The sequence below is a fragment of the Trachurus trachurus genome, assembly GCF_905171665.1.
Source record: "Trachurus trachurus genome assembly, chromosome: 5".
In the NCBI taxonomy this organism is placed as follows: Eukaryota; Metazoa; Chordata; class Actinopteri; order Carangiformes; family Carangidae; genus Trachurus; species Trachurus trachurus.
The window spans coordinates 18,295,087-18,321,914 of NC_139896.1; the positions used below are offsets into that span (position 1 = coordinate 18,295,087).

The 26,828-nt window shown below is 41.1% G+C and overlaps 2 protein-coding genes across 4 annotated transcripts in view; one reads left to right on the forward strand and one right to left on the reverse strand.

Moving 5' to 3' along the window:
• LOC310986399 (calcium-dependent secretion activator 1) overlaps positions 1-6,193 on the reverse strand; it is a gene marked incomplete at both ends in the record, with an annotated part of 133,831 nt that extends 127,638 nt beyond the window's left edge. For all 3 annotated transcript variants that reach the window (XM_083972280.1, XM_083972278.1, XM_083972279.1), the window contains one exon: positions 5,828-6,193. In XM_083972280.1, coding sequence (XP_083828406.1) covers positions 5,828-6,193 — 366 coding nt within the window. The remainder of the gene's footprint in view (positions 1-5,827) is intronic.
• Positions 6,194-11,080: 4,887 nt separating this feature from the next.
• nampt2 (nicotinamide phosphoribosyltransferase 2) lies at positions 11,081-26,238 on the forward strand. Its single transcript, XM_083971304.1, has 11 exons — positions 11,081-11,428; positions 16,679-16,814; positions 16,917-17,020; positions 17,117-17,245; positions 17,707-17,865; positions 19,240-19,370; positions 19,836-20,061; positions 21,113-21,232; positions 21,635-21,775; positions 21,995-22,120; positions 23,068-26,238. Exons 1-11 carry the CDS (start codon positions 11,381-11,383, stop codon positions 23,227-23,229), a joined length of 1,482 nt encoding a protein of 493 aa, XP_083827430.1. The 5' UTR covers positions 11,081-11,380; the 3' UTR covers positions 23,230-26,238.
• The last annotated feature ends 590 nt before the right edge of the window (positions 26,239-26,828 follow it).

Below are 26,828 nucleotides of genomic sequence, written 5' to 3' on the forward strand. Positions count from 1 at the left end.
AGGACTGTAAAGACTCCCACACTAAAGCACTATTCCCTCCACTGCTCTTAGACATGAGAAAGAGCAGGAACATATCAACCCAGGGCTGTGTGATCACCTGTCTTCATGGCTGCTGCCTGGTAGAGTCAAAAGTCAGGTTGACATCTCTGTTTGTGTGATTAAATACCAGCAGCTAACTCACTAGCAACTAGTGGTATGTTCAAGCTTTGAACAAGCTTTGATAAATTGAAACACATTATGCAAACAAGTCCACTGTGATGAGGATGGATTATAGCCGAATGCATACTGTAATAAACACCTCTAGTTAGTTAGTTATGTATATTTACCTACCAAGACCACTTTCTCTGTTAAAGCTGGAGCATAGTTTATGTTAACTCGGCATAAAGACGGAAGCAGGGACAAACCACTTGCTTAGCTCTGGCCAAAGTTCAAAAACACATCTGTACCTGTAAAAACTAAACAAATTAAAAGGCTGTAATACCTCTCCACCAGAAATGTGAGAATGATAAACGGTGGATTTACGGTGAGTTACACACTGGAAGTATTTCTTGGCAAACAGCATCAGGTCGTAGTGACTTCCTGAAGTCCTGCCAGATTGCCTGGCAGCCTCACAGTGATGTGAAGACTGTGATAAAACCGTGGACACAGCATGGTCAGTCAGCCTGCAGCAGTTAGGGTAACACAGCCTATATCCTCTAGGGCCCAAAAAGCATTTTGACCATGGACTGCTCTTCTAAAGAAGATGTCTGTACAACCTCCAACTGTCAGTCATTACTCCTCTTCTTCTTCATTATTTTTTTGGACACCTGCCTTCACTCATTAGTTTGACAGGCATACAGGAAATACGAGAAGTGACAGGTGCTAATGACGGCCAGGCCTATAATCATGAATGTCACTGACTAACTTACTAAAGATATTTCCACCACTGGTCATTGTAGTGTCAAGCTGCAGTCATGTGAGTCACTCTGGTTTCCCAGCTGCTTTGTATCTGCCCGGAAGAGGAAGAGGACTTCCAATACACTGAGCCTTGCTTCCTTTACAGCAAATAAACTACTTTAATTACATGTGTCATTATCACTTAAGGAGGCAAAGAAATAATGAATCACAAGACAAACCAAGCACAGAGAGAAGGAGAGAGGGAGGAGAGGGCGGAGATATCCGAAATGACTCTTTGTAGTAATGACTGACTCTACATTTCAAACAGAGGCAATTAGACATAAAGACTTGCATCTCTGCCTCTAAAATCTGCTATGTTCTGGAGAAGCAAACAACGACTAACCTGTTGTCATCCTGAATGGAGACTGTAAGCAGTGTGAGAGACACAATATGACAAATAGTCTGTCTTGAGGCGCCTCAGTGGATCACCAGGTGGACCTTGTTCCAGCAGGCCAGGGTTGAGTCCAGTTTTTGTCTGTTTACTGTCTCTCTCTCTCTTATTTTTCTGTCTCTCTAATTATAACTGTAATAAGGAGCAGAAGACTAAGGCAGAAGGCTGGAGCCTGCAAAAAGAACCTGTCTAACTATCTTTTGAGTGATGATTTTTCAGTAAATCCAGCTGAGAGCTCAGTGTTTATCTTCCATATATTTATTTTAATTGCTTGGTGATTTAGTCAGACAGCCGTAAAGTTATGAAATCAGGTTTTTATAAGCTTATCTATATGTCTACACCACAGCCAGTCCAGATCTACTAGGTTTACACCTTGCCTTGTTTTCAAATGAAGGAGGGCCAAGGGAAGAAAAAATTGTATGTGGCAAGTGAAACAAGGAAGCCAATGAGACTAAAAGATGATTTGACCCATGCACCATTTTATGCCATGTTACAGTCAATTGAAACTTTTGTCAAAGGTCTTATTAATGGATTAACATGTGCCAGCTGATCTTCCTCTACAACAACCCCTCTAACCATGACTCAGTGTGGGTTGGACTCAGCTATGGTGAACTGATAATAATAATAATAATAATAATAATAAAAATGAATTAAATGACTTGTCTACACTGTCAAAAAAAACACAGAGAGAGAGGAGAGCAGGAAAAAAAAAAAGAGAGAGAGAGAGAGAGAGAGAGAGAGAGAGAGAGAGAGAGAGAGAGAGAGAGAGAGAGAGAGAGAGAGAGAGAGAGAGAGAGAAATATAGAAAGCACACCGTCAATGAAGGGAGAACCAGAAACTGAAACTGAAAGATACATTTTAACACATGTTTGATGGGATTCAGTGTAATTCTGTGGTCTATCAGTAAGTGTAACGAAGAACACATTAAGCTGGTGTCTCAAACCAGACATAATGCTATATCTTGTGAATGGGTGCAACACAGATTAAACAAATGGGTCCAGTTTGCACAGTTTAGAGCGCACCCTTGGATGATGGTGAGGGGAAAATGGGCCACACACTGTTTCCGTTTCAAAGTGGAGATATCAAAATAGCAGAGACCTGACCAAAAGGTCTGATGTTGCCTCTAATTTATTATCGACTAAACAGGTTCGATCACAAATGAATAAGTCTTGCTTGTCACTTCTGGGTTCATGTGTGGAGATAACATCAAAATCAGTCTATATTGATTAATATGCGATTGGTAGATAGACATTGATGCTCGTAGTCACCAGTCACCTCAAAGCGATCACCTGAGGTTAACTCTCTGGTGTCTGTGGCTGAGAGGAAGTTCTGTGCTGAATAGTGTGCGACAGACCACCAATACAAAACAACATGTCTGTCATGTGGAACTTAAACGACGTGTGTGAGGCTGCCGTGACAACACCATCTGCAAGACCAGATGGTAAAATAAAATACCTACAATCTAAATGCAGCCTGTATCTGACCTTAAGTCCTGTTATAATATTGCATTTATTCATCAGACCATTTGCAATGTTTAGTCAAATAAAGGAGCTTAATACTTTTCAGTCAATATTTTGTCAATAATTTTGTTAATTTACATAAATTAACACAAGTTATCACATTGTGTACCTCACTGTAGGATATTTGTTGCTTTGCGCAATGGCTTGTTGAAGTGCTTTTATCTGGTTGTGCTGCCTCCTGTTGGAGACCTCAGTTCACTACAGAGCTAAACAAACTGACCGACCACTGAAGCAGCTGCTACAACAAAACACAAAAATAATCTGTATCATCCCTTGGCATCCCTTGTTTTCTAAATGATTATAAAACTATGGTTCAATATAATGTGATATAATTGCAGAGAAAATGAAAATAGAAGAGAGTGTTCCTTTTCTAGTAAAGATGGGTGCCATGTTTTCCTCTGTACACTGACGCAAACAGATTGTGTTACTTGCGGCTCATAAAGTAATAACAATCATTAACTTTAATTACAATGCTCTGATTACAACCACTAAAACCTTTACAACACGTGCACATGATGCTTGTGATCAAAACTTGATAAATCCAGCTTTTGAGCCTTCCTGCAGCCCTCCCCTCCCTTCACGGGTAGCTACATGCACAGCACACACTTCACACACACACAAGCAACACAGCCTTGGGCTACAGTTAGCAGAAGGCTAAACTATAATCAACATTCGACTCTAAGTGGCCACTCTGCTGCTATTTTCATTGTAAATCTACCAACAGAACCAACCACTGAAACAAAGATGTGACAGCTACATGAAGTCAGCAGCATGTAACCTGATTGTTTCAAAACCTTAACATTTCATCAATACTGACACAAATGTGTTTATGTGAGGGGATGTACACATGCATTTGCAATTATAAAACAGCCAATACCATCCGTCTTTTTCACTCTTTAAAGACCTGTGATTGGATAGAGTCTCCCTTCACAAGTTCCACAAAACCTCTATTGCTATTTCTTTTATTTCACGTATGGTTTCTGCTGTGGAAAATATTTTAATTAGCAGAATGAATACAGAGTTGCTTGAGCTAACAGTGTTGAATCATTTCAGACAAAATGACACACAGACAGAAGCATTGGTTTTTCTTTCATTATCAACCTGTTCATCTGTTACTCTGGTGAAATAAATGTGCTGTCAAGTGACATTTTTAAAATCAGGTTGCTTCTGGAGTTGTGCTAAGTTATTATACTGTCTGTGGGAACAGACAGGGAAAAGTGCAGAGCTGGAGCCGCTGGAGGGGAAATAAACACTGTGAACCCCATTCACAGTCTCCTTGTGTTGATTATCACTGCTAGTGTTACTGCTTATTATGAGAAGGACAGAGGAGAGAGACACGGATGCAATTCTGTCAAAGCCCATGCAAAAACATCACAAACCCTTCATTCAGCATAAAGGTAGGTGCTCATGTGTGGTTTGTTTATACAGCAGGTCTAGGTTCTATGTTAACACTGCAAAAATATCAAAGACCCATTCCACACACATCAATTATTCAGAAACTTGGCATTAAAGCAACACTATGTAGGATTCACGGTGGCTACTGGTACTCTGGTTGAGAAGAGCAACTGTCTGCTACTGTGTCTTCGAAGCACAGATGTGAATTTGTTGCCAATTACGCCGTCGGTGCTGATACCGGCCCCATTGCTGTCGCCGCCGTCATAGCCTATATAGATACTGATGCAGGATGCAGCCGCCCCTGCTGACGCATTACTTTCACAATGCAGATAAGGTCACATTGCATCTTTAAAACACATCCAGCACCATGAAAAGCTGTGCTCCTGTAACAAACAAGCCCTTGGTCGTCTGTGCGGCAGCTTATAATGACCCGTAGTTACATTTTGTCGCTAGGCGACATCTAGTGGACAGGAGCTGAGGAAAAAGGGCAGTGATGCAATATAGAAAGACAAGAAAAAGTCCAGGTAAGAAGGATCTTGTGGTGGATGGACGAACAGTATTCCCATGTGATACTAGCAGTTTATAATGTTTGTTTTCTCCATAAATGTTCATGTTATTTTTGTAACCATGACAGCATTAGATGTCTAATGTTGAGGAAGGAATCACAATCTGTAGCCTTAACCTTCAACCAAGTAGGCTTGTTTTTGTGCATGCACCTACACAAGCAACTGTGGATCATATCTATGATTGTTCAGAATTAAGAGTTGATGAAAACTATGCATCAGTCTATGACATCCCATACTATAAGGCCATATAGGTCCGACGAGGAACACGTCACTGCTGATGAACTGTGTGAGGAGCATTACTCCCAGACACAAGATGTCACCCTGGAGAGAGGTGTAGAGAGGCTGTTGCTCACGTGCAGGAGATGCTTTTAATGAGAGCTCAGCTTGAGACTGAGCAGGAGGAAACAGCCTTGTGCTGCTGTGCCCAGAGGCAACTCACATATACAGGAGCTACTACAATGGGTGGGAACAATATGGATCTACACACACCATCTCCTCCTATGCCGTCTTTCAGCCTCTTTTGTTTAGTTTAGTTAGTCAGCTTTGCCCCCACAATTTCTTTATGTTGAATTAAAGAACAAAGAGGTTTTATTTTCAATCAAAAGACATCCACTGGCTGTTGTGGAGTTGCTGCGATCTCCCTCTCTAGAGGCTGTAGCCTGTGTGCGGTGTAATTATCATCTCAGACTGCGCCTCCTCCATCACGGTCGATTATACATCCTTTCTAATAAAAGTATAAAGGTGTGACGATCTCCATGTGGAGTGTGCAATAGACATTGAGAGGGTTTTTCTCGGATCTCAGACTGTGGGGTTGAGTGAGGTGAAATGTATTTTTTCATTCTTGAATATTCGACAATAGGCTATAAGGCATCCTACCCCAGCCACACGGTGCGACCAGCTACGGAAGCAACAGTTGGTGTCATGTACTAGTCTATCTCGGAGAAGCCTTGCAGAAGTGAGACATGTGCTTAAATCACATTGGGCTTTAGGTTTTGGGTGTTTCTAAACAGTCGTCTTACCTTCTGCTGCCTCCTTGCCATGTCAGTAGGTTGCTTTGCGTTGAAAGGATAGGCGATGCAGCGCATCACAAACACATACAGCTGGAGTCTCTTTTTCCTCTCCTCCTCCTCCCTTTGCATCTTCTCCAGGTCCTCCTTCTCCTTATCGCTGCCCACCGACGGGCTGGGGCTGGAGGGTCGGCCACCGCCGCTCCCGCGGCCCCGGGGCTGAAGCCCTCCGCCACCGTGGCCGTCGGCGGCTCGGCCCGGTGACAGTCGCGCTCCTCCGAGGCTCTTCGGGGCCGCCGCGGCTGCCGCCACCACCTCTTTGCGTTCAACCTCCTGTATTTCATCTCCTTCCTCCTCGCTGGAAGACGGGTCCAACATGCTGCTGTTGGAGACTACACCGACAGCAAAAGTAAAACTGCAAAAGTAGGGAGGGTTAAAGAAAAAGGTGAGAAGAGAAGCAGAGAGAGAAAGAGAGAGAGATCAAGTGAAGCCGCTGAGGAGGAGACGCACAACCGGGACTGATGAGCGGCTCAGACTATTGCTTCTCTGAAAGAAAGAAAAAAAAACTGTCGTCTGACAAGTCAATCAACAGGAAAAACCACAGTGTTGGTGTCTAGTTGCGTGATTTCCAAGCCTTTCAACTCTGCCTGTCAGTAATAGGCACAGGAGGGATTTATCATGAGAGCACATATAAAGGGGGAGGGGTCGCAGGGAGAGAAAACAGGACCAAACGTTGATGTGTTGATGCTCAGCTGCGGGGAGGGGTAGGGGTGGTGGTGGTGGTGGTGATGGGGGGTTAGAGGAAGAGGCAGGGCCCGGAGCTGACCGCTGTGCTGAAACCCGATCCCCGGCTGCTCTGGGATCAGCTTGATCAGGCTGCGAGCGCAGTAGATGAACGGCCACCTGATGATCCAGCTGAGTCTGATGAGGACAGGTTCAGGCAGCACCGACCGGAATCAAAGGGGCTGGCTTCACAATAAAAGCTTTGACAGATTTTCAATCAATAATAGACTGATGACTATAGCCTACATGTTTGAAAACATAAAAAAATGTCGACATTTCCTGATGTTTCAAATGAGACAAGGATATGTGGCTTTATTTGGATAGAAATGTTATACATTAAGGTAATTCAAAGTGCAATGCAGGCTAATAAAGGATAGCCTATATTCACAATAAGGAGAGACAAAATCTAAAAAGGTCAAATTACAATTTAAAATTCAGTAGGCTAATAAAAGCAGAAATGTTGACAAGAGGTGCAAATATTTTGGCCTGGAATGACATCATCTGGGAGGTTACTATTATGGGTTGGATGAAAATAAAACACTGCTTACTAACAAAGTAAAAATAATAACAAATAAATACATAATAAAATTCCATATATGATTGATCACAGCAGTATTAGCAGCTGTTCCTGGCCCTGTGACACCTGCGATGTCTGTAGATAGCAACAGCTCAGGCTCAGCTAAACAGCCTAGAGCTACAATTATTTGTGTTATGACTATCAACAAACAAATAGCCTCTCAGTGAGATTCCACATTAATGTCAGTTTAAATGTGTATCACATTTACATGACAGTGGGAATTCAAATCAACTAAGAAAAAGGGATGAACCTAATATTTTGGTACCATTAAAGAGAGCAAATGCAGCAGAGGATAAATACAGAGAAGTTGTGTGCATGGAGCAACAGATCTCCTGTGAAAGCCAACACATAAAATGAAACACAGACTTAAGTTAAATTTGTTTTGCCAGGAGGTTCCACAAAACTGTAATTGGTTTACCTAGTTGAAATTAGAATTGTAAGGGTAATCTAATACAATGAACAGGTGTTACAGTCACATAGCCTAGGCATACTGTATGTGAATTGAGCTTATAGAACCTACTTATAGGGATGCACGATAACTATCTGTAGCCTACAGATAATTATTGGCTTGATATTGGCTGGTCATTATTGGCCAATAACTATCAGCAAATACACAGATAAGTCCGATATGACATTTTTTGCTAATTACTATTTACCCAACATTGCCTTGACTTTGCTCATTGGAGTTCGTTTGCCCCCTGAGTGGATTTAAAACAATAATGTTGATTTTTGAAGAGACTGTTCTTGTTTTTGTTGTGATTACAGTAGTGATGTCAACTACTAGCCTATATTATTTGGTTGAGTCAGATGCAGAGCTATAACTTTAAATTCATCTTTACTCACTACATTTTAGCCTTTCTTAACCTCAAGTGTGTACATCAAAAATCGGTAATCGGTAACAGCATCGGTTATGAGAAGTTATCGGTTATTGGTATCGTAATAAAAGAGTTATCGTGCATCCCATTCTCTCTCAAGGCACTCTAGTGGCTGGATTCTGGATTCAAATTCGACGAACAGATCAATTCAGTAGTCAGCACAAGCTTCTTCCATCTAAGATCCATTGCAAAACTCAAATCATTTCTGTCAGCCAAAGATTTAGAAACTTTGGTTCACGCTTTCATTTCTTCTCGACTAGACTATTGTAATTCTCTCTACTCTGGAATCAACCAATCAGCCCTGTCCCATTTACAGTTAATCCAAAATGCAGCAGCAAGACTCATTAGGCCTATGGGTACCAGAAAAATCTATCATGTCTCTCCTATACTGGCCAGTGCCACACTTAGGCTATAGGCCTACCTGTCAAATACAGGATTCATTTTAAGATACTTTTATTTGTTTTTAAAGCACTGCATGGAGCACCTGATTCTATATCTCAGAACTCCTCACCCCCGACTCCACCTCTCGTCTGCTCAGATCCACCGACAAGTCATTCATCCCACCTACAAAACTTAAAACAAGAGGTGACAGTTACTGGTCCCAAACTAAGGAATAGTATAAACAATCAGATCTTCACCCTCCATAGACATCTTAAAACTCAGCAAAAAATCTTATCTCTTCTCTTTGGTCAACACCTGTTGTTTTTAAATGTGCTCTGGACTTGACTAATGGTATCCATAGATTGTAGCAAAGATTGTAGGTACAGCATGAATTTGTTCTCATAACAGACCCATGAGGCCGACAATCTATGGGCTGTCTAACGTCTTACTCTGTTAAGGGATAGTTCACTCAAAATTCAAATTTCACTCATTATCTACTCACTCTCATGTCGACTAAGGTCTGGGAGAAGTTTCAGAGTTATCCGTGGATTCTCTGAGTTACAGGGGGTCTCGGCGTAGCAGTGCATGTCCATATAACGGTTGCAAATGGATACCACTTTTCTTCGTAACAAAAAGACACACCAAAAAACATCCAAATACCTCCATAGTGCTCGTATGTAATGTCCGTCTTGTATTGAAGCCCCGAAATGCGAAATTGTTCCGAAAAAAATTAAGTAAGTCTATATTTCAAGCTTGTTTGCAGCGGAAGCTCCTCTTCCTGGTCCGTCCAAATCTCGCGCTGGCGTCAGTAATCTCGCGAGATTTGTGGTATGGAGGTATTTGGATGTTTTATGGTGTGTCTTTTTGTTACGAAGAAAAGTGGTATCCATTTGCAACCATATGGACATGCACTGCTACGCCGAGACCCCTGTAACTCAGAGAAGCCACGGATAACTCTGAAACTTCTCTCAGCCCTTAGTCGACACGAGGGTGAGTAGATAATGAGTGCAATTTGAATTTTGGGTGAACTATCCTTTTAGTCACTGCCTGGTGTCAGCCATTGATGCCTTATGCACACAGCGCCCTCTACTGACCAGGTGCTCCAACCATACCCAGACCTGCTAGAAAACGAATACAATTTTAACATCTGTTAAAGTCCCTAGCTGTTTTAATGAGTCCAGATTTGAAATGCAAGATATTTTGATCAAGTCGTGTTAATGTAAATGTTTAAGCACACAGCACCAGTGCCACACACTAGCCTACTATGTGGACATACATGGAATATATGGACAGGCAACATATCTTGGTACTTCCAACATATAATTGTTATTTCCTTTATTCACCAATGCTACAGTGATTAAGTTAACATTTTGGCAACAAGTGTAACACAAGTAATTAGAGCTACAACTGTAGGCTGATTAACTGATTAGTCAATTGACAGAAAATCAATCAGCAACTATATTTGATGTATCAATAAGGCAATAACAAGGCAATAAAGCGAATATGGATATGGACTAATAGGACACTTGCTGCACATAAAAAATGACTGGAAATTGTTGAAAATGTAAATCAGTTTCCCAAACAATTCAGTTAAATTAATTGACATAAATTGTCGTATTATTCATAATCAATAATAACAGTTAGTTACAACTCTACATATAATAAGAGAAGATGTGGCAGTCTTTTTGACAAAACAAAAAGTACCTATCTCCTTTTATCTCTAGCCTACTCTGTTATGAATGGCGACACTACTGGCCACACATGGTGCTTGCAGGTTTGGTTTTGTTCCAACCCCGTATGATGTAACACACCCCATAAACTTCATGTTGGTGACTTTTGTTCTTAGTGGTTTTGCAGGTGACCTATATCATAGGCTATAAAACTGTAAAATTAATATGAATTTGTCAGTGGGTCCTCGGCTCAGTTAGGCTACATTGTGATTCAGATAGCCTAAATCTATATTTTTGTATGTTGGTTATTAACTGCTATTGTTTCAAAGGAGGTTAAATCGAAAGCAACTGGACTTAGTTATTTGCTTTCGATTTAACCTCCTTTGAAATACTATGACCTGGACAAATGAGAATATGCACCGGCTAACTGCTATTGTGTTTCCTTGTAGGCTACTGTAAAGGGTAGACTGGAAATGATCATCTTGAAGGCTGCTACTCTCATTAAATTGAACAAAAATATTCACAGGAAGTTATTGGTGGTAATCTAATTCATAAAACAGCGAACTTACTCTGCCAAATGTCAGAGTTGCATCAACTTTGTTGCGCTTTTTTTTTTTTAAATGTTGATTAAAGATGTAGTAACAGTAGATCAGGTAACACAAGACTAGATAACATTAAAGTCAGGGGCTGCCTGCATCCAAAAAGATCTCATCTAACTTCGATACCTATATTAGTTGACGCAAATCCAAATGTTGGTGCTCTTAACTACATTATAGACAAAAAAAAAAAACGCCAAACGAACTCTCCTTTTTTCACGTTTTCACGTTAAACAGCAAAAGTCCTTGATGTACCTGAACGCAGCATGACGTAGGAGGCGGCGAGAGGACGTGCGCGTGGCCATGCGTACTTGCTGAAACCCGCCCCTTTTCCAACGACCCCCCAACCTACAAAATGATCACTGCCCTGCCTGGTTCACCACTGCTGCTGCTGCTGCTGCTGCTGTAACGTCGGTCTCTGGTTTCACCGGAGAGCCACAGAGACGAAACAAAACCAAAAGAAAAAGAGAGAAAGAAAAAAAATCACCATATTACGTCGTTGGAGGCTCATTCTCATCGGCTCCGTGTCCTCCCGTCTGTCGGAGGTCTGATAGCAGCTACTCGGTCCTGGGTCGCTCTCTTGTTAAGTTGCTACGAGGACACACGGAGTCTGAAGTGACATTTTAGCAGCTACGGTAACGTTTATTCATTCGCCCCCAACAACAACAATAACAACAACAACAATGGCAGCGCAGGATTTTAATTTCTTGCTAGCGACGGATTCCTACAAGGTGAGTAGACCTGTCCCTCTCCTCCGTCCCCTTTCCTGTCCCGTTTATGCTTCTTTTTTTTTTCCTCGAGGAAATTTGAGTAATTTCAGTTTATTTAGAAATCTAGCTAGTCCGCCGACATACCACAACACATCGCTGCTTTATTCTTCATGCGGTTTTATTTTTATTTTTTAAGTGAATATGTTTGACTGACGTAGTAGCTAAGGCGCCACCAGTAAATCGTATAAACTGAATGAAGTGCATGCTGTTGTTATTACAGCTTGTTAAAGCCAAGAGCAGAGGTTACAGGGGGTAGAGTCCATTGACAAGCACTGACGATAAATGATGATGACCCTCTGTATAGTTAGAGGTGGAGGGTAATGGCTGAGTTTCGTTTTCACCATAAAGAAACCTTTCTTCACATCAGATCTTCACTGATTAGACACGCATTTTTCTAAATCCTCACTATGTCAACAGCACTAGGCCCATGGTCACATTGCCTTTTTACTGTATGACCACGGGGTCTTTTGTATGTGTATTGTGTACACACATTTACAGTACACATCAAAACGTGTGTGTCTGATATTGGACTACAAAAAAGGGTCTCTAATCTTCAGGTTCATTTGAGATTTGAGAAAAAACAGGGGCATATGCCATATCAATGCAGCTACATGTGCAAAACATTAAAAAGATAAGGGTCACTATGCTTATTATAGAGTAGCAATGTTAACAGTTTACCCAATGTTACTGAATGAAAGGCAATGGTTGTGTTTCAGTTGTTAGAAATAGTTGAAACAGTCACTGTCACGGTAATTTATCTCTTAGTGCTGATTTAAAGGACATTTCTTAGCTGCTTAAGACTCTGAAAGACCGAGGCACCGTTCCACTGATATTATTATGCTTTACGCTTAACCAGTAGTGCCCACTCTCTTTATCACAGAGCCCAACCCTCCATTGACAGTTTTGCTTTCAGTTTCATGACAGTGGAAATCATGCTCTGTGTCACATGTCAGTTTGTTACCCAAGTCCAGCTGTGAGTCAGTCCTTGAGCAGGCTATTCTGGCACATCCAGTACACGCTCAGCATGGTAGAGTTAAATGTCAGATGTCACTGTTAGATGTCATTCAAAGGTTTGCACTGCAGCCAGATGGCAAAAGGTCTGGATGATGACCAGCCGGCCTTTATATTAGCTCCAGCGACCCCGGCAAACACGCCCAACGCAGAAGCAATGCCAAGAGGATTCCTCCAGTGTGTCTGTCATCACAATTGCATAATAGAGACTGATTTTGTACAATCTGATGACCTCATCTGAACGTCCACTGGGGTTGTGGAGTTTACAGCTCAGCATTTTACACGATACCAAATTTTCTAGTTTAAAGTACTACAGATTTAAACAATGCTACTAATATAACTGTGCGCCTCCCGTTTAATCATTATTCAAATTTTTTTGTTTGACATAGAAGTTAGACATTGTTGTAAAACACAAAACATATAGGCTAATTGTGTTTCAGGGTTGTATCTTAAAGTTAGGGTTGGAGATCTCTTTTCCGCATTCGTAACTCCTTGAAGACTCTGAACGCGTACGCGATTAGTGCAGGAAGAGCGGTACGGAAAAGGACACCTCATGATCCAATTGGCTTTAACGTCGCATTCACGAAAATTGGATACTGTTTTTACAGGATTGTCTGTGACACAGGTGACTGACATTTTTCATTTTTGTGAAAAAGCATTTAATTAAAAGGTTGCAATCGGAGTGTGAAGAGGATTTCAAACAATTTAGTAAAATAAATGCTCCAGAATAGGATCTCCAACCCTACCTTTAAACAGTCCTGCTTCTATGATTTAACAATTAGTGTCATTTCAACTTGTCTGGAAGTCTGCAAGCATCGTCTGCTTTTAAGCCACATAGAATTCATGTCTATGGTTTTAAAGGAAACCACATTCACAGCAAAGTGGTTTTGTATCAATTGTGTCCTTGTTCATTGTCAAGCATAATTTTCTTCAAAGTTGTTTTGTAGATCTTAATGCATGTAAAACATCACTGTCATGTGAGTGTTCAATGTAATGTGATCAATCACAGTTGCTCATTGCCAGTTTTAAACTGTCGCCTTCCTTATAGGCTACATCGCTTTTCTGTCTGATGCAGCTGCTTGTTGTCCTTGGAGGTTCATAATGTCTCAGGTGAAATGGATCAATATTGTCTGATATTAGTAGGGGTTTTTTTGTGTTTTTTTTGTATATGTGGGTGCACGAATACTAATTAGGCAACCTATTATTTATTTATTTTTAAAAAGGTGCAACCAACTGAAAATGTTTGCCATAGCCGGTGGGTAAGTTAGTTTAGGGATATGACACAACCTTGCATTAGGAAACAGATGGGGAAGTGTTGTTGAATTGGCACCAGAACTTTGTTTGGAAAGTGGTGTCCCAGTGAGAGCTCAGATACAGTGTAGGACACTGCATCGAGTGAACCTCCAGGAAGAAAACCACAACTCCCAATACAACACAAAATCACAAGAGTAAACTTTGCCAATGAAGATGAAAAGAGGCCAGATTAATACTGGCAGCACATTCTTTGGTCAGATGAAATCAAAATAAATGTGTTTGGATCAGCAATGTTTGGTGTGGACCTGGCCAGGAGTGCAGAAGGTGTCGGAGAGACTTTTTTTTTTCATGGCACAATGAATGCAAGTTTGTTTATCCAAATACCAAATGAAAAGATGACTCCCTGTCCCAAGAAGCTTGGCAGGAGAGGAATTCCCCAACATGTGACAATGATCCCAAAGACAGTGAAAATCAAACAAGAGTTTTCAAAGATGGACAAATTAAAATCTATGAGCTGGCCAAGTTTGTCCCCTGATCTGAATCCAATAAAAAGTATTTAGAGAGAAATAGAACCCCTCTAGCAAAGAGCATCTGTGCACAATGGCAGAAAATCTCTCCACAGATTTGTAAAGGACTGGTATCATCAAAGCCCATGGGTACAGAGTCTCTGAATCTCACTAGTGAGGGATGCACTGACTTCGTTTTGTAGGCGATTCTTAAATATGTGCCAAACAGGGTAGTCAAACATTTCTATTCTGATTAATTCAGGCTTTGACTAAAAACATGAGTATTATGTTAAATGGACAGAACTTGTACTTCATATTTTAATATTGGCCAGGGTTGTTTGTTTGATAGTGTCTGTGTGTGTGTGTTTGTTAGCTGATAATTAAAGAAAACTGTACACGGTCTGAGATCATTTCACAATTACAGAGTTCAGTATGAGATTGCTATAGTCGAAACTGAAATATCACACCAAATAGATCTCCATTAAATTTAGTAGAGATAGATATTTGCGGCCAGCAGAGATAAATCCTCACCCTTGTAGTGATCCCAAACTGCAAGCTGTAAGGCTGAAAAATGAAGCCAACACTGAAGTGCCAAAAGCTGCAGTTACTCTAATGGCTGCTTCAGTCTGGCTCCAACAGTCAGTAAATCACCATGGTGTCCAATTCCACAGCAGAAATAAACATGTTCTTGGTTTCTACAGCTCATTTCCTCCTTCTTTACAACCATACAGGGTTTTTTTTCTCCAGTATAATCCAGCTTCACATTTCATTAAAATTATGTTCAATTGAGGACATCTTTGAATGACGGGGGTGAGCACATGCTTGCCACAAACCAGCATACACTGGTCTCAGCTCCACATGCTCCACCAGCTCCACATGCTCCACCTTTTTGCCCGTTTTTGATTAACCCAGAGTCTGGGTGTGGGGTGAGGCACCGCTCATTCTCAGTATCAAAGCGGCCCCGAGAATCATTGGCCAAGTCCATCTTTATTTACGTTTTGTTTATTGCCACCAACAGGACAAATCCGCCAGAAGGTCTCAGGTGGACTCTGGTTTGACATTTTGCTTTTGACTTTCCCATCAGGAGGAGAGTAAAGGAGGAAAGAAGAAGCGCTTTCACTTTCACCACAGAAACTCCACCTCCAGAGTACTCCTGACTTTCCTTACATTCCCTTCTCCAATCTCCCAGCCCAGATTTCATTACACTCCCTTGCAAAATTAGATTTTTACAGTGGGGAGGATGCTGATTACGATGTTGCCAGCATATGCTCTTTCACTGGAGCCTAGGGCAACGGTCTACATGTGACTTTGGCTTTGTGTTTTGTTTTCTGCTGAAATTCTTGGTTGCATAACTTGTGTAATAATTAACAACTAGCCTATATCCCGTATGCAACCACAGCACGACTGAGCGCTTTAACTTTCACAACCAAAGTTACTAAGGAATTCACTGATATGTCCCTTTGCGACATGCAGACCTTAATACTTTTCATACACACTGCATTTTTTAACAGGATGGTCCAACCATTATTATACTGGTGTGTGTACACACTTGCTGCTTCTTAATTATATTCTTTTCTTGTTTTGTTGTGTCTGGTTCTGTTCAGTATCTTCACCAACACTACTTTCATGCTCCAAAGCACTCAGAGGTTAGGCTACATCTTTTGTAGGAAGCGGTCTGTGACGGTTGTAGCTGCTGTAGATGCAAAAGCCAAAGGCCACATGGTCCAGACGACCCCAAAATGTGGTTTTAGGCACCGGATCTCAGAATTGACCTCAAAGTCCTGAAACTATGAGCCAATCTGAGATGCAGAATAATGCAGGTCTGAACAGGCCTTATGTGCCTTTTTCTCTTTTTTTGTAAAAAAAAAAATCCTCAAAAGAAATTGTGTAATATCCCATCTTTAATCTTTAAGTGACATATCCTGAGAATAGCAATATGTGACATGTCCAGATAAAGTGAAATAAATTACTCTTTATAAGGAAATGCTGCCGTTCCTTCCGTCACTGCGTTTGCTCTCCTGAGGGTGGAGCAGGATCAGAGTGGAGGAGACTTGTCTAGGAGCAGCATGGGGCAGAAGAATGCAGAGCGACTGCCTCTCTGAGCTGTTTCTTCCAACTGCAGCTGGTTTGTTGCTGTTGATTATCAAATTAGTGCTGCAGGAGCATAAAGAGAGACTTGTGCTTTAAGCTGTCTTCATTCCTTCCCACATGGATCCAGAAAATATGCTTACGTCACGCAGAGCGGACAATCCTTCCGTTTACAGCTTATCATTTGTGTGCCGACCAGGGTTTTATGTTGTACACTGTTTCGCAACGTAAATCTGCGTGACGTGATAAATGACCATAACACATGCCGCAGGTGATTACTAGAACTACTCCGTAACATGTTTGCTCTGGTTAATCTGTTGGCTGATCGACTCTTCTCTGTTTTTTTTTTCAGATCACACACTACAAACAGTATCCACCAAACCTCAGCAAAATCTACTCCTACTTTGAATGCAGACGCAAGAAAGGTTCCCAGTTCAATGAAGTGGTGTTCTTCGGTCTTCAGTACCTGATGAAGAAGTACCTCACAGGTACATTTTGCATCCTCTCCTCTGATCTGAAAAATGAATAGGCAGGATCCTAACGCCATGAGTGGATATATGCTGATGTATAATGTGGATTGTTCTCTACAGGGCCCGTGGTCACAGAGGAGAAGATTCAGGAAGCCAAGCTCTTCTACCAAATGCACTTCAAGCAAGCTGTGTTTGATGAGGAAAGCTGGAGAAAACTCCTTGAGGTACACAAAGAGATTCATGTCTGTCTAAATTGAGATGCAATCCTCTTCATCATATATGAAGCTAACTTGAAGTCAATGTCCTGGTCCCTTTGTCAGAAACATGATGGCCGTCTCCCCATCCGGATCAAAGCCATCCCTGAGGGGAGGATCATACCAAGAGGAAACGTGCTTTTCACTGTGGAGAACACAGACCCCAACTTCTACTGGCTCACCAACTACATTGAGGTAGAGCTACTCTGATTCACATCAATATGTTATAATAACATCATTATACACTACTTATGACTGTTTGCTTGATGTACATAGACAGTCCAGTGCTGACACAATCCTCTAAAGCCCACAACATTGTGTATACTCCCAAATATCACATTGTCCTTATATGGTTATTACTCTACTACTACTTGCAATGGTTTGAGCCAGAGATGTCAATTTATTAACCTTAAACTAGAGAATGTTTGTATGAGTAGATAAACTAATATGAATAGTTACCATTAAATAAAGATAAAATATTTGCATTTTGCACAGAGTTGCCCCATTGCCTTTCTCTCTCTCTGTGTATTAATCAGTTCTTATCACTTCCCTTTCCTCTTATTTCCGCTCTCTACTGATCACTCACTGTCACTATCTCTCGGTTGTTTCTCTCTCCACCAACCCCCACCCCTTATCCCCCCTCTTGCTGGCTGCAGACCATGCTGGTTCAGATGTGGTATCCCATCACAGTGGCCACCGTATCCAGGGAGTTTAAGAAGATCCTGGCCAAGCACCTCAAGGCCACCTCAGGGAGCCTGGAAGGCCTGGACCTGAAATTACACGACTTTGGCTACAGAGGGGTGTCCTCCCAGGAGGTGAGTAAGAGTGTCACACCATGTTTCTATTTACTCTGCTGCTGTACATGTGAAAACAAATAAATGGGCACATGTCTGCATAATGACACAGGTGCTCCTACATTATCAGTTCAAAAGAATCAGCTGAATTCCTCACAAGTGGCCTTAATTTAAACTGAAAATCCTGATGTGAACAGCCAAACATAGCAAATGATCATCTCGTGACATCTACTTTGTGCATATGGCTGCGTCATGCTGATGTTATCAAATTATTGCATGATATAAGTAGTGTTGACATCACTGATTACAGGCACAAAGGTTAGATTAAGAGAACTCAATGAGTGTCAGAGGGAAAGACTTAGCTTAATAAGAATAACGCTGGAACGTAAATTCAGTTATCAGTGTCAGTGCCACAGCTGGTGGAAATGTTTTCGTCTAAAATAATAATCTTCATATGTCCAATTCACTTCTTAAACCCAGGAAGCAGCTGATTTATGACAAAGTACAGGCAGAACAGTGTCTCCTCTTGTCCACAGTAAATGGAGGAACAAATATTTAACACTAATTCTCAAAGCTGAAACATAGACTGTAAATAAAGATTGACTCTGTCTCTGTAAACATTATCCACATGGTTGTGTAGAGTGGTTTTTCAAGTTCAGAGGGAGCTGCTCCACCATTGTTAACTTGGTCTTACGTCCTCACTCTGCCCCTAACTTCCAGCTAATCCAAAGACCTGTCATTCTAAGAGACCATGTTGTTAGTTATACATAGATTTAAAGGGATAGTTCAACATTTTTGGCAAATTGGCCCATTGCCTATAGTTTTAGGAGTAGGTTCGTAACTTTTAATTGTCGGTGCAAGCCTGTTCCCATCGGGGGGATTTTTGGCTGTTTTTTTCGAGGCAAATGCAGAGACCACACTGTAGTGGTCATTAGAGGAACTTCTGGTACTTTCTGGTTTTAGCTTCTTTCTACGATGATACTCGAGCTAAACTGAGAGTGTTGAATCACCAGCATCAATTACAGCACTCCTCTAACCAGTGACTGAAAGAAACCCAGACATTGCAGTCAGTCATAGGAATTGTTGAGAAAATATGTGTAGCATCGAAGGAAGATGTACTCCACCCGCCGTGATTTTTACATGGTAATTGACGTCACTGTCTCTCTGTTGGAAGTAAAACATGTTTTTAGTCCCTTTGCTTCTGACATTGACTTTCTTTCACCTCTATAAGTGACTGTAATACATCACATGAAGGTCTTGAATCAGAGCTGTTGTGTATAATCTGTCACTGACTGCCTGAACCTCATTGCAAGAACAGAAACATGCTCTGAATTGAATCTCGAGATGTAAATTGGAACCGTTTAGTGACGGATGATTCTCATCTCCACTCTCCAGTCTGCAGCTTTAGGTGGAGCAGCTCACCTGGTTAACTTCTGCAGCACAGACACAGTGGCTGGGCTGCTGATGGCTCAGAGGTACTATGGCTGCCCGATGGCTGGTTTCTCCATCCCAGCAGCAGAGCACAGGTAATTATACTGTACACACTACACACACACTATACTGTATTCAAATTCATCCTTACTCACATTTGCATGTTTGCCTTCGGAATGCTAAATGGTAATATTGGATTGGTCGGCCAAGGATGACCACAATGACGTAGCGTGCTGTCATTGTAATGGGTAGTTTTGTATCTGCCCTGAGCAGTAACCCCTGGTTCGAATCCAGCTGCTAGCCAGACTGTTTGCTGCACATCATTCCTTTCCTCTGTTTCTCCATATTCCTGTCAATCTTCAGTATTAAAAACATAGGCACAGAACACCCCAAAAACAATTGAGAAACTTTAAAACATTTAGCCTTTATGTGTGGCCGGCCACCTATGGATCTGCCCAGTTGGTGTGTCATTAAATCTCTGAGGAGACTGACACAGTCAATGGTTATTTTAAGATCTCTAGTACTATGATAGTGTTGATTACTTTCTTCCTGTCAACCAGTACCATCATCTCCTGGGGGAGGAGCAGAGAAAAGGAGGCATTTGAACGAGTCCTAGACCAGTTCTCCTCTGGACCAGTGTCGGTGGTCAGCGACAGCTACGACATCTTTAATGCCTGTAAACACATCTGGGGAGACAAACTGAAGGAGCGTGTCATGGAACGGAGTCAAGACTCCTGTCTGGTCATCAGGCCAGACTCTGGAGATCCCGCAGAGACTCTTATTGAGGTAAATAACAAGACCAGCTTAGTCATTGTTGGGCAACTAAAGGTGTTAGAGGACAGTATTACAGCAGGTATTCAAGATATAACTACACCTACTACTCACATCTTTCACACTCTGGAAAAGGTGTGTTTCAAGTTTTGGAAAAAACATCTCTACGACAGGCTCCAGATCTTTTATGGACATTTTACTCATGAAATGCAAAAAAAAAAGATCATGTTGTTTGTTTGCACTTCAGAGATGTTTTATCACTGTGCTGTTGAATGAAGGATAAAAAACCTTCACCAAATTCACCATGCTCAGGTCTTCCCATCCACAGCTTTCCTCTCTTCACCCTGAGTTGTGTCCAGTCACCTCTGAAGACAAATATGCTATAAAAAAAAAATGCAGATTGTCCAGCAGAGGGCAGCAGGACACCACATCTGACATGAAAGATGTATCACTATCTATTTATGTGACCATTTTCATATGAAACTGTTTTCCTTCCACCAAAATGAACAATACACAAAAACAAGAAAGAAAAAAACCCAAATCAAGTTAAGCTGTAATGAGTGTTTCCTCGAACAGGATATGTTAGTAACTGACTTTAAAGGCTCATTAGTCAGGCTGCCACAAATTCTCACGTATAATTCCCATATTTTTTTTAGAGATTTAAACTATTTTCAGACATTTACATAATTGGTGGTGAGTGTGTGTTGAAGCTGACAATTGCACATTGTAGGCACTACTTGGTTTTTCCAGGCAAGAAGAAAAAACAGCTCTTCTCTCTCCCAGATTACACTCTTCATAAATGAATTCTGTATTAAATATTTCTGGCTTCCAGAGGTCTTAATATTCAGAGGGTCTGAGAGGACTTTTAACTTGTCGTATTACTTAAAATGAATATGATAAGTTGACTCAAACTGGTAATTTTTCAGTGGTGGCAAATGGTGAAATATAGGCTGTTGTAGCTTAGTATCTTTAAGGTACATTTCTGAAATATATAAAATCTTAGATTAACCTGTGCAGCTGACACTTGCATGTACAAAATCATTCAGAAGCTTTGTTTGTTTTACAGGTCATCAAGATTTTAGAGGAATGTTTTGGCTCTTCTCTGAACTCGGTTGGATACAAGGTGCTTCCTTCTTACCTGAGAATCATCCAAGGAGACGGCATCGACCTCAGCTCAGTGGACGAGGTCAGAGGATGTTTGGTTGTTTGACTCGTTTCATCACAGCTATTTCCCATACATCTGATTTAACATTTTGGGGGTTCAAAATGGACAGAAGGAAGGGGAATAATGTCTCCACACAGGCGTTGATGAATAAAATGTAACTCATTGAGACCCAGGTTCAGGTTTTATTTAGATGCATTAAATAGCTTGTGTTGTTTAGGTGTCTATTGGCCTCTGATTCACAGTCGTCTCAAAACATACAGTATATAACCAGAAATTAGCTTTTCCTCTGAAATGCATCTTTACTTCTCATACACATTGACTGAAGCTCTTGTGCTGAGAGAAAACAGAGCGTTTTATACTCCTTCAACATAAAAGCCTGATGATCACTGTGTTTGAAGCTTTTACTTTCTCTGTTTTCTCAAGATCCTCCAGAAGCTGAGCGATGAAGGCTGGAGTGCTGAGAACGTCTTCTTCGGATGTGGCAGCGCCTTGCTTCAGAAACTCAACAGAGATACACTCAGCTGTGCCTTCAAGTGCAGCTACGTAGAGACTAATGGCAAAGGGGTAAGTGGAGTGGGATCTGGATCTACTTATTACTGCAAGAGACCATGGTTCAACCCACCACTTCACCCTGATACAGATCATTTGGTTCTCTGAGCGCAGCTGTAGTACTTGCGTTGGAGACAGACACTCTAATCCTTACTGAGAGATGCTTTCAGTTTGCTCAGGTGTACTTGAGCTGGGCATCAGTTGGCTTTAAGATAGTATTCTGTCTCCCTGCAGATGGACGTGTACAAGCAGCCGGTGACCGACCCATCCAAGAGGTCAAAGAGAGGTCGGCTATCACTCAGGAGAAACTCTGATGGCTTCTTGGAGACAGTGGAGAGAGGAGCAGGCAAGCCCGAGGAGGTTAGTCAGCTTTTCATATTAAGTCTTCAAGTGTCTCTGTTTTACAGCACACACCATCAAATTTATTGTGGCTGGTTGAAATACCTAACTAGCCATGCTGTTCTACAGGGTCTCAACTATGAGTAACTTTTTTACTTGTAATTCATAATTTTTTGGTTTTCATACAGCTTCTTCATTATTAGTTATGTTCTTTTCTTAAAATATCTGAAGACATAATGTCCTAGTTCTTTAACTTTTTCACAGTGTTAATCGATTAGAAATGATTAATCTCTGTTAAAGGGATACACCAACATTTTTTTTTTTTACGTGTCTTACTCCCGAGTCCATGACCAGCAAATAGACACCATCCTTTCGACTGAGCGTGCAGTAACGAGGGAGAGCCGTATCGCCCGTAATTAGCTTAGCTCAAACGCTGGAAGTGTATAGTGTGATGTATAGTGTTAGCCTGCCTCCACCTAAAGTCATCTGAGTCATTCTTCAGCAACTCTAAACGGAAACTGGCGGGCTGATCTTCGTCTCAGAGCTGACAAAACTCTCTGGTAAGGCATCTTGAGCGGTCAAATGCTGATTTCGGCTTGGGTAGGAGGCAGGCTATCCCTTCCTATACACTTCCAGCGTTTGAGCTAAGCTAATTACGGGCGATACGGCTCTATCTCCCTTGTTACTGCACGCACAGTCGAAAGGATGGTGTCTATCTGCTTGTCATCGACTCGGGAGTGAGGCAAGACACGAAAAAAAAATGTTGCCGTATCACTTTAATGGAGACAACATCTTTCAGTAGATCCCCCACTGTCACAGTGTACAGTATACAGCTGGGGGACAAAATAAAGTAGCTGGCACTTTTTCAACTCGATGCTAAATCTGTATGCCATTGTCCCTGAGTTTGTATTTGTTTAATAACTCTATCATTGCCCTCAGTGATTAACGTGTGTGTGTGTGTTCTTCAGGACCTGCTGGTGACTGTGTTTGAGAACGGCAGCCTGGTGCAGGAATACTCCCTGGAGGAGATCAGGAAGAACGCCAGGCTGAGAGACGAGGAGCTGACTCCCACCCTGCACAACCACGAGCCGGAGCTGCTGCACAATCACATCATCAATGGAATCCATTAGCTGCACCAGAGTCTCTCACCGCCACGCAGATGACACCTCAGTGTTTAAAGGGTTGGCGCCCGAATCAAGACTGCAGTGTTTTAGAGCGGCGCCCCTCTAAGAGAAAACTGAACATGTTGACGGGCAGTGAGAAGAAATCCTCACCGAGCACTACCACCACCCGCATCCCCACCCCCATTTGCCAAGTCATCCTGAGAAGGCCATTGTTCATAGACAGATTAGCTAGTTTCACTCTCTTGTGGCCAAACACTCTGCCAGCTCACAGCACATCCTCTGTGGTCATGCAGTCACTCTGCCATGACCAGAATTCAAGCTCAGGGTCAAACACAATAAGCTAGTTTTTCTTCTTCTTCTTTTGATTTAAAGATGCCTCCTGGATTTGCAGTTTCTACTGGACTCAGCAGCCAAATTGGGGAGTTTGTCTTTAGAAATATTTGCATTGCTGGTGTGCAGTTTCTAAACATTTTCAGGCCAAAAATTACTGTAACTTCCAAATATTCCAAGCTTCCATTAGATTTTATTTTACTATTAGAATAGAAAACTCTTTGGTATCTGCAGGATTTTAGAAACAAAAGTTTATAAATGAATAGTAACAGTATTTCTTATCATTGTATTAGTGATACATTAGTAACTTTGGTTTATGCTGAGTGCTCAGTAAATAATATTTCATTAATCGGCAGAGCAGTATGTTGCTCAAGCCTTGCCTACTGCCTTTTAGTTAGCTCTCTTTTTTTTTGGACGAATTGCTGATCAGATGGATTTAACAGCTTGTTCAGTTGAGATTCAGCCTCATCAGACTTCAGATATTAAAGGGAAACACAAACAAATGAGCACAAAATATATATTTTGACATCACAATGGTGACCAGTAATGATACATGTATAAATCACATTGAAAAAAATTCAATTAAACTAAATTCGTAGCACAGGCTATGGAAGCCCAGAGAAGTCAATGACTATAACTATATAATAAATAATAAATAATGATTAAACAGTGAATAATGAATCATCAAAAAACAATATTTTGTAAAATAACTAAGGAAACCATTGAAAGTCAAGTCAATTTTATGCAGTGTTATTTCATAATGGATCTTTTTCATGATAGTGATGCTGTGAACAGGCCCTCGTGTACCTCCTACCTCTATTCAGTTAGGAAGTGAAGCTGCTGCTACCTGATGTAGCTGGTTAGAGCCAGCTGAATGGTTCTGCCGTGTAGTAATAGGATACACATCAACACCGTGACTACAAGGCTGCTAGTGCCTGAGGAAGTGTTAGCTCACTCCGCTAACGGCGCAGGCTTTCGTTGGCTTCAACATCCACAAAAGGAGATGTTGGTTTCATTGTCTGTTTACTGCATTTATTTACAGTGGTGACAACAGCACAGTCATTAAAGGGTAATGAAAACAAAACTTTTTAACAAAAAACAACAACAATTTATCACAATTAGCTGGTTTCTCAAAGGATTTTATAAATTATTATTTCACAGTTTATATGCCTGACTTTTTATTTTATAATTATTTAATATTGACTACGGTACTTCAGAGCTCCAGACATCCCTTAATTCCTTTTGATTTATTCAGTTGGCATCCAGATTGTTTAGAGTTTAAATCACCATTGTGGCTCTGGCCTTGTTAAGTGAAGCAGTGTTTTCAGAGGAATGTGGAGTTATTTTTGACCTAATTCAAATTCACTATTTGCTTCAACCCACGGGAACTGAGATTTCCCTTATGCAATAGGACATGCAGTATGTGATGGTGTTTGTTACACAGTTGATGATTATTATGACAGTAACTTATGCACTTATTTGACAGACATATCCTGAGATGAAGCCACAGTGAACGTGGCTCTTTCAGCTCATCATCTGTAGGCACTAGGCAACCCCCCGACCCCCAACCCCTCCACTGCTGTATGTGCTGTGCAAGGACAGCTGCTATTATAACACACAGTGAAGGCACACTGCACTGCTCTCTCATGCTCACACAGAACCGATGCTCCCTTCCTCTCCTTTCAACTTGTGTTTAAACATAGCGTCAATCACATGATTTCAATGGAGGTGTGACGGCTTATCATGGCGCTCACACCTGAAACAAGTGTAAAATTTAAATTTCTGAAGATCCTCCGAACACAAGTACTTAAATTAATTAGATCGATATAAGGTAGTTCGATCACTTTGTAATATTTTAGTAGTTTAGAAACCTAATGTTGAGATAATACATTGTATTCACTCAGATCAAAGGTGGTTGTGTCATCAAAGAAAAAAATAATCACTCAGCTTGAATTGAGTCAGGCCACTGTACCTGTGTCACAATCGTTTGCATCTACAAAGTGTTTGTTTTGTTTTTTTATGTTTTTTGCTGTTTGATCCAGTTTCGATTTTGACTATGGTTTAATTTGTTTTTGCAGATAAGCCTTATCAAAGAGGACATCAAGCCACCGTCCTTACTACATTTAGCTACGATGATTGAGAACATACCGGACAGGTGAAAGTCTAAATCTCTTCAGATCTTAGTGAAGAGACAGTAGGGTGAAACATTAATCGACAGTCAGATGCTTGAGGCTTTAATTTATTTTTGTGTGTTGAACATATAACAAAGCTACTGCCACTTTTTTTTTTCTGTTGAGCTCGTTTGCCGTGTTGAATCTTCCTCTCATGGCCTTTTACTTTGTTAACGCGGTGGTTATTTTCTTTTCTTTCAGTAAACTACTCCACAGTAATCAGTTCACACTTTTCTAGCTGCAGCTTGTCTCACTGGTGACTGGTCTGTACAGATCAGTGGTGAAGTGATGATGCAGTTCACCACCAACACTGCACAGTACATGGTTTACCTCATGTGTAGTGCCAGAACTTATCATTTGTGTAACTACGCTTTGTAAATATTCTTTTGAAACTGATTTGCTTTTAACTGATCTGTATCTTTAAAATGTTCTTTATCTCTAATTTTGTTTGTGTTTGAAAAAAAAAAAACTGACCTTTTCTTAAATTAAAAAAAACAACTTTCAACAGCTTCAAGTGTACTTCAAGTTAGTCACTTTGCTAAACTTATAAACAGCCTGCAAAGCTGTCAATGCTGACCACAAAGTAGATCCCATGTAAACAAACTGATGGTTTACACGGCTCACTCTCTGTGGTTCAACATCTGTGCCAGTGGGTGAGGTCAGATAACGATAACGATACTTTATTCATCTCGGGTGGAAATTCAGGTATTACAAGGCAGCAAAAGCAGGTAATAAAAGCGAGAAAAGCATGTAATCAGAAGAATATATAAATAGTAGAATACCCAGTTATATACAAACATTAAAAACACCACAGTTGTAAAAAAAAAAAAGTGTTGATACAGTGTATTTTATTATTATTATTTAAGGCTGCTGTTGTACATCTTGATGGCGGTGGGCACAAAGGAGCATCTAAAGCGTTCATCTGCCATAGCTCCTCGATGAGAGGATGGGCAGAGTTGTCCAGGATGGTGTGTAACTCCTACAGCTACTCCCAATACTGCAACAGGCTGCCAGCGTCCAGCGCCATCTTGATTGATAGAGAGTAGGCTACCAACCTGTGGGGTCTTTGGTTACACAGCCAAAGTGAAAAACAACTTGCCCAGT